The sequence below is a fragment of the Teleopsis dalmanni genome, chromosome 1 (assembly GCF_002237135.1).
Source record: "Teleopsis dalmanni isolate 2A chromosome 1, ASM223713v2, whole genome shotgun sequence".
Taxonomy (NCBI): Eukaryota; Metazoa; Arthropoda; class Insecta; order Diptera; family Diopsidae; genus Teleopsis; species Teleopsis dalmanni.
In genome coordinates this window covers 208703224-208712527 of record NC_051846.1, presented here as the reverse complement: position 1 = coordinate 208712527, position 9304 = coordinate 208703224, and the positions used below count along the sequence as shown (strand labels likewise).

The 9304-nt window shown below is 29.6% G+C and overlaps 1 protein-coding gene across 1 annotated transcript; it reads left to right on the top strand.

Moving 5' to 3' along the window:
* Positions 1 to 2176: 2176 nt before the first annotated feature.
* On the top strand, positions 2177 to 9003 carry LOC119667165 (balbiani ring protein 3-like). The gene is made up of 8 exons (XM_038076454.1): positions 2177 to 2185; positions 2834 to 2939; positions 4714 to 4740; positions 4996 to 5189; positions 5255 to 5365; positions 5467 to 5559; positions 5638 to 5745; positions 8681 to 9003. Exons 1-8 carry the CDS (start codon positions 2177 to 2179, stop codon positions 8777 to 8779), a joined length of 747 nt encoding a protein of 248 aa, XP_037932382.1. The 3' UTR covers positions 8780 to 9003.
* Positions 9004 to 9304: the final 301 nt, after the last annotated feature.

The following is a 9304-nucleotide window of genomic DNA, read 5'->3' as shown; positions in this document are numbered from 1 at the left end:
CAATTGACATTGACGGAAAATGATCACTTCACAATCAGAAGATTGTGAACACCCCTAATGGGCGTTCGTATTATTTATGATCTTTTGACTCATTTAAGAGCGAAAACACCATATACTTTTTAATTAATTAATTATAATCGAAAAAACCTCTTTATAATTAATGTGATTATAATTAATGTAATGAACTTTTTTATTAAATATCATGTATTTAAAAAATACTGAAAAGATCCTGACATTTGACAATAAAAACGTTTTATGAAGATAACAAATGATGATTCATAAATACTTTCACCGCTGCTCATAAACTCGAAGACGTCACAGATATTGTATTTAACAGCTTATATAACTTTTCTAAAGTCTGAGTTAATAATTAAATAATTCTAAAAAAAAAACAAACTAGAAAAACAAATACTGCTTCGCGACTGTATTTATAGGTTTCGTTTTATTTCATTTCTGACAAAAACTGCTGCCGGTAGAAGTCTAGAACAGCTTTTTAATATCTTATAGACATGCGAAGTTACAAGTTTGAAAGTATTTCCCGCTATAAAACGCTTAAGTAAACAACAAATTGAGCTCGACACTTTAAAAGTGAAAAAAATTGAAGTAAATTAAATATTTAATAGTTTATATTTTTCTGTTGTAAGTAAACAGTAAAACCAGACATTCCTAACACATTAAAAACAAAATACCATCATTAGTCACTAACCAAATAATTTGCAACCGCAGTTGACAAAGCCTTTCCTAAAACAAGCCAATTAATTTCGAAAAATTTAGTCGACTTCGAAAAACAGGTTGTTATTGGCACAGATACAGATTGATCTATTTTTATAACTGTTCAACATATTTGTTGGCGCCAATATTTTCTGCTTTTTTTTTTGTCATTTGCCCTTACGATTATGAAAATATTTTTATTAAGAGTTTTAGAGGAATTTTCGATGAATCATTCAAACGTTTATTTCATTCAGAAATAAAATAAGAAACAAAAATCGAACTCACTTGTGTGCGGCAACTGCATTGTTGCTTCCGAGTCGTGAAGCTTATAAGTCAACGTTCTGAACGCACGCCCGAGGCTGACAACAAATAAAGCCTGGCTCTTATTTACTGCCACCGCCTTCGAGATTAGCAAAATTGGTAGCTTATTGGCGTTGGTGTGGATGTATTTATTTTTAGATGCAGAATGCAAAAATTCTCTGAACCATCTTTAGATGATTTTTCCAATAACTGGTTTTGATATATTCAGTAGATTTTTAAAACTTAATTTAATTAAAAAATTAAATGAAGTAGATTAAATCTCTCCAAAAATTGTTTTATATTCATTAGCCTATTAGAATATACCTATACCTATATCTATAAAATGAACAATTAAAACTAAAATAAATACGTATTTTATTCTAGTATTCAATGAGTGTCCCAATTCAATTAGACGCAACTGAAAATAAATAATCCTACTATCTTAATATATATATATTTAAATTGGAATATATTATTTGGGCCATTAGAAACAATTACATGTTAGATTAAGTTAGCTTAAGAAGACATCTATTATTCATTGCGATACCCTTAAAGTTGCCTGGGAGAGCATAGTTACACTAACCGTTGATATCTTCATTATCCTTGTTAAACTATTTAATTTCAGAGAAAGTTGAGGATACATCGGTGAATGTAGTAGTTTTTGAGTGCAATGAATAATTTGACTATAAGCGATTAAAATCGTTTTGTCTGTAGTTCCAGACAAAAACACATAAAGTGATTAATGGATTCTATCTCTTCTTCATTGTGGCAACTTCCAACAGTTCATTTGTCAGAATATGCCAATGTTGAAGCAACGGTGCAATTTCCCATTAGTTCTTCAGAAAGTACATTAATTAACAGTTAGCTAAACTTCACCAGAACTTTCGTTTCATTTCTGTATAATTGAGACAATAACAATCCTGCAACCTCACAGTGTTTATAGTCTTGTCCAGAAGTTATTTGTCATTGCGATGATGAGTTTCGAAATAGAAACCAGCAGAAGAAGACCGTGACCAAGAAAACGATGGAAAAACAGTGTGCTGCACACTCTCTTAGAAGAAATGAATATAAGAAATTAGAAAACAAAAGCAAAAAACAGAGAAGATTGGAAGACTGTTGTTAAACATGCTTAGATCCTACATGGACTGTATAGTCATTGATGATGATGATGATGGTAAGTTTTTCTTTGTTCCCAAATAGTTTATGCATAGGCGTTCGTATTAAGTCTTGGCCTTATTTTAGAACATCTTCTGATCATCACGTTTGCTACTTCGTTTCCTAAATATATCTATATCCACGAATATAAATAACATATTAACCAATTAGAGATTTTAGAGTGGTTTTGTAGTCTCACTGTTTATCATTGATTTATTGTATATGACGAACAAAAGTGCTACTTTATTTCACTACTTTATTAGCTCGAATGAAAACTTCGGATTGAAACTAGTTGCATTTTTATTACAATGTATAACTGTATCTTTTCTATATCTCAGGGTTCTACGCGATTCCTTTTATTGTGCCCATTGTTTTTCTTCGTCCCTTGACTGTCTCTGAAACTTTGAGCTTAACAATAGCTAGTATTGTTCTTTTGCAAAAATGTCCAAATTAATTATTTGACGTGTTTCATTAGACGTGCACTGCTAATTCGGACTTAATTGACGATAATAGAAGTGTATCTCAAAATAAACTTCAATTTGAATGAATCATATTTAGAAATAAAATGTTTAAATAAATTCGTATATTTTATAAAATGCGTATTATTTTATAAATTAATTTTTGTTTTGTTTATAATGTTATAATCAATTTTTCTGTTAAATTACAGATTCCAATGGAGTTCTATAAAGAATTAGATAATATAAATGACATATCTGAGTTAATCGATCGTTACGTGGATAAAGACACCCTCGATCCGCAAGTTGACATACCAAGTGAGTAATGCCGAAGTGTAACGTAATGAATTTAAACAATATGATAAAATTTTGTCATCAAAGACGTAATGTTTAATTTAAATAAATAAAAAAAAGCAAAATCTTTTTTAAGAACATTTTAAATTTAATTAAACAACGCACGAATAATGAATAATTTTTAATTGGGCAGGGGTTTTTTAAAGCTATTTTGGTATTCTAAATATAATGCATACATTATTATTAGTATGGTTTTACGTGATCAGTGACTGATAATAATCATTGTCATGATTCCCGAGCAAACCCATTCTACAACGGAACTAACGACGTAAAGACAGCTATTCTGTGCAACTTTTCCATTACGGTATATATTAAGAGAGCCCAGTTTTCGAGATATGTGGCTTTAAAGCCGGAAATGCATACATGAAAACCACAATGTAGTGCGTCTACTTATTGTTACTCATAGTGCGTGTAATCAATGTGAAAATTGCGTAAACTAATTGACATAATAATTAATATTAATAGTTTATAATTTTAAATCACGATTTATATAAACAATTTCGGGATCGCATGTAGTGTAAAAAAATTGTTTAAATAACTGTACTAATATCCATTATCGAATCGACATCCTTCCGGAAATCTGAACTCCGATTTATTTACGTATAGAGTTATTTATTGTAGAGTTCATTTAACACTATTATTATTTATGTCTAAAAGTCAAGAACGTTCTTAGGGTACAGAAGCAAAAATTGAATAATCTGTAATATGTTTATATTTTTCTTTTCAACTAGATTAGAAATTTAATTAATAGCACTTAATTCACTCTTAAGAGATATGTAAATTTTTGTAATAATTTGTAACACCTGTGATAACGCACACTACCACTTCACAAACAACTATTTTGGATAATAATTTTTATAAAACTTTTTTGGTTAGGATCTCCATCTTGGACAACCTGATGTTAAATGACGATTAGTGTCCTTTAAGAAGGTCATTCACAACTGTCTAGGTTATGTTAAATGTGTTCGTATTCTTTTCTATTTAGGTTAGGTTAGGTTATACCGGATCCACTTCGGTCTATAGGCCCATTGTGCTACCGTATTATTTTCTAATAATTTTGCTTTAATATATGGTTATAAATGGGTTATTTACTTGTTGTACCAAAAATACTCGGCATATTGCTGCTTCGTGTTTTGTCCAAGTATGACATAGACGCCATTATTTTATTATCACAGAAGTGGAGTTGAGATTCTAAGTCTATAAACTAATATGTTAAAGATTGCTCTCACCTTCCGACATTAGGACGTCCTCAACAACCGACATTTTGGCCTTCATTCGAAAGACGGAATATCTTTTGTTCAGTTAGGGTCTGTTGTAGCACAAAAGATCAATCATGGTCGCGGTGCTCTGCTCAAATGGAAGCTAGTACCCTGTTCTTTCTTATCTTATCTTAATATGTTAAAGATAATTACTACTGTAAGATTTATATTTGAGATATTTGTCAGGCTTAATTCTTCGTCGGCTTCCATAGTGGAATGTCTTAATCTTAGAGAGCGCGACTCTTTACATAAAAAGTGTTTAGAGGTTTTATTTTCCGTTACTACCTACAGATTCTGTATTTTTAGTTAGTTATACCTAAATTTTTACTTTCGACATTAATGAAGATATATTAAAATATACGAACGTCGAATACTTTTTGCCCAGCTAAACATAAAAAGTTAATAATATTTTAAGCTTATTTTTAATATTTTTTTTATCATTTTAAAATAACATTTATTCCCTTAATTTCTCATTTAAGGTAACATGAAAAGAAATGTTGAACGTTGTAAGTATTAAATCTTTTTTGGTTATTGAAATACCTTTAGTATCTTCTATAATGAATGTCATACGCATAACACCATCATAACTATACTTTGTGGGTGTTCGTTGCAATAACAATAATATATACAAATCAAATAAAATATGTACTTTTTTTATTTTTGAGAAATTAGAAATCATCTGGCAATTATTGCCCATAGCAACGCACCTATTCCTCAACGACAGTTAACATTATTTTATTCCTTTTTCTTCCTGTCAACAGCTCGAGCGGTCATACCTAAGTCAGTAACTTGTGCACCAAAATCCACAATTGTGCCTCTTACCCCATTAAATGGTACAAAAGATCCCGGCGTATATTACTATCCCTCTTGCACGCAAGTCAATCGTTGTGGCGGTTGCTGCAGTTCGAAATTGACGACTTGTCAACCTACGGAAACCGAAATAATAAATTTTGTTGTACGTTTATTGTATATTAAAAAATATTTCCAAACTTGTAAAAATAATAATCGACATCTTGATAGATAAAAAGAATCCGTTATGCAGCAAACAATAGACTTATACTTGATGGACAGGAAATAGTTCTTATTGAAGAACACAAGGCCTGTAGCTGCGGTTGCTTAATAAAAGCCGAGGTAAAAATAAAGTACTTAGCACCCTATTAAATTACTTTTATTAAAATAAAATTTTATATAAAAATTTTTAAAAGACTTCAGTGGTAATATATTATTTTTAGGATTGTAACTCCTATCAAATATACGATCCAAGCCGTTGCAGTTGCATCTGTAAATTGGATGAGCTGCATGATTTAGTGCAGAAATGTTTAACGGTAGTCACTTAATTTTTTATTTGCAAATTCAAAAATTTTTATTAATCATTAAAAATTTTTTTATTTTTGTTCTTAAAGGAGGATCACAAAATTTGGGATGAGAACAAATGTAGGTGCGTCTGCCGTGACACTGACACTTGCACCACAGGGACCATCTTCGATGAGAATCAGTGTAAATGTGTTGAGGTATACAATAATTCCCATACAATTAAATAATATTTTTATATAAGCTGTATTGTATTGTTTATAAGTAATGTGTATAGTGTGACCATTTGTAGGGTGTTCAGGTTTTTAATCATTATGGATCTTATTCTGTGGTTTTAATAATTGGTTTATATTTACATTCAAATTGGTTGGGGAATTTATTTTAAGATAATATGATGAAAATTATAATTTTTAATGATTTCCGCTTAAACCAAAAAATTACACAAAATTATATTAAACACACGAGTTATTTGAAATAAATTATTAACATTCACTTTATATTTCTAAAGAAACTGATTTTGAGCGATGTACCAAAATTTACACTTGGGTTTTGACAATACACATTTCTAAAACAATAAACTGTTTGATATAAGCTAAAGATTCATTAATCCATAAGAGTACCTCATACATGTAGCTCACCACAAAAGATACATTAGTCCACAACAGATAAAAGTCGCTGCTAACTTGAATATCTTTTGACTTTTAGACCCTGAAGCAGAGTTGGCAGAGAATACCTGAGATTATTTTTCGATCACTACCGCTCTTCATTATATTTTCTATTTAAATTTGTTCCATCTCTTATGTTGAGCCTTTTCCGAGTTAGTGCATATGGACCCTTTTACTCTATGGTGGCTGAGGGGTTTCTGTAGAGTCCCACCCATCTCACTGACTAATTTGAGTATTCCTCATAATCTTCGTGATTATTCAATGATTGATCTAAGATCTGCGTACCACTCCGTGCAGTTAGTGATTACTCTGAGATTAGATAGTGCTAAGTAGGGCAGCCTGTCGGTTTTCGCATATAGCTTTAGAGCTCTGTCCGTTATATATTTTTTGACCGGATCTATTCTAAGGTCTCTTAGCATGTCATTCGTGCGGATGTACCATGGCACTTTGAAGAGCCTTCGGAGAGCTTAACTTTGAGCTTGTTCCATCTCAAAATAAGTTTAAATTCATCACTTATGTAGACCATTCTGCAATTTTTTTCATTAGGTCATAAAAAAATAAAACAGTTATACTTCGAGTAATAATCAACGTAAACTATAGATTACTAATATGAGCACTCATGATATTGTCGTAATATTATTATATTATTTTTTCCATACTCCATTAAGAGCTTAAGGAGTCTACAAAAGTTTTCCACTGGATTCTATTGTGTGATATTGCTCTCAATGCATTAAATTATTTGCACGTTTCCTGCTGAACAGTCCTTCTCCAGGTCATTGCTGATCTGCCTCTGCGCTTAGTCCCCTGGGGGTTTCAAGTAAGTGCAATTGTCGTAATAACTGGCACATATTCTAAAGGATTTAAAAATCTACTCTGCATATGGGTATTGCCTGCAATCATATGACTCATAAATATTGTCTACATTTAGCATGTAGACTATTTCTTCTATCGTACCACACAAATTCCTTGCATTATAACATAGATTCATAGAAAAATTATGTTTTCAAATTAATATATCATGATATATCATATGTTTTGAGAAAACATAGGATGGATCTTTCTTTACCTAATATCTTTTTTCTTTATTTGTATTTTATTTAATTGTATACTTGTTCCCCAATGGCTGATATTACCAACGAGAAATGATCATAAATCGTTGAGTATAAGCAAGAATTTACTTCAAAGTAATTGTGATCATTATATTCGTACAAGTTTGATACTTTATAAAAAGCCATCATTATTACAAAAATCGTTTTGATTACCTTTCTGACTCTGTTCTGTAAGCAAATACCTATATAATGTAAATATAAACTTTAGCATTCTTCCATAAGAAATCTTAAAGAGCATAAAAAGCCAAGTGACCCGTAACAATATTTTTCTACCTTAAGTTTGTTGTGTGAATTGGGTATTATGTCCATACATTCTTCAAATGAAAAAACTAACATACAAACAAAAAGCATTTAAAATACAAGATTTAAAGCCGATTTCACACAATCCTAACTTAACTTTTAATACTGATTTAAGTCATGCTTAAATAATTACCTTTTAATCAATTTTGAAACTTAAGTTACCACCGTGAAATCGACTCAAATATCATCCTCATTAAATTCTAAAAATTTTAAAGAACTTTGGATACTTGGAGATTTACACTCTAAGTATCTTACGTGAGATTTACACTTAAGATCTCATTCAAAGCATATATTCATTACTACATATCAACATACCTGACATCTTCACAATTACTAGGCTCCTTCTTTGAAGAGCCCCACCTAGTTGCGGGAGTCAAATATTGAAATTCTGATATTTTAAGAAATAAATTTTTATTTATTCATATATTGTTTTCTTTTCTTTTGAATTTTTATTTCATTAGTTTTATTATTTATGTCTTTATGTATTTTCTTTTTTTATTTTTTCATCTCGTTTTAGATAAACAATATTGAGTTTTTTTAAATACTCGTTAAGCACAAAATCCAACTCACATTTAGCTCAGGACCCTACAACCGACATTTAACGAAATTAATCAAACAATTTGCATTTTCTAATTGCAAGAAAAAAAGAAATGATTTAAAAAAAAAAGATAATGGAAATAAGATTTTGTGATTCACATTTTAAATGTTTTTGAAAAATTTTTATTTTAAGATTTTTATATACCATATATATATTTTTTTTTGTTGTAGAATAAAAATCCTATATAATTTGTGTGAGTATTTGCTTTTATTTTTATAACTTTTTACTAATAATTTAAAATCTTTTCTAACAAGATAATCACTTCTCTAAGTCCTTATGACTAAAATTTTGCTCTGAAATTTACGTATTCCAATCTGCTTGTGTGAAGGTTTTGCATGATCCTCCTATATTGATCCACACATTTGATTTGCTACTAATTTTATATTAATATTCATTCGCTTATATATAAGTCGTGAATTCGCGCTATTATATAATAATTACTTTATATATTCTTATTTCATAGTCTTCATACGCCCATTCCAAAGGCAACTCAAGTCTCTCATTGGCCGACCGTAAACGTTTCATAGTCAAAGCGATACCAGTGGATCCCGACAGCAGTTAGAATTACAACAAATAAGGAAACCTTATCCTTACATTTTAACTATAGAAAATTATTTTTATTAATATATTTAATTACAGTATTTGTTTGATTAATGTTATTTATATTAAGTTAAGCCAATAGTTAGACTTAAGAATTCTAGTTTTAATTCCAATAATTATACAAAGCAATCTAATCATTTCCAGTTCTGCAAATACTTTCCAACTTATTTTTAGATTAAGATTTATGTGTCCTTCAAATGTAAGTATATATTTAAATATATATATATAAATTATTGTATACTAAAAAAAATGTGTGTAGAAAAAAGTATCTTAACTTCATAAAAATCCTTTTATTTTGTTAAAAAAAGTTAATGTTATATTAAATTGTATAATAATAAGAATTTTCAAAAAATTAAACGAATAAGCAGTTTTTGAACTAATAAAAATATGTTGTATACCAGAATATGTTCTATTAACAACTATAAAGGTAGGTATTATCTAAATTCTCTTTAGATGATTCAAATCTTCGATAGAAGAGATATTTGAA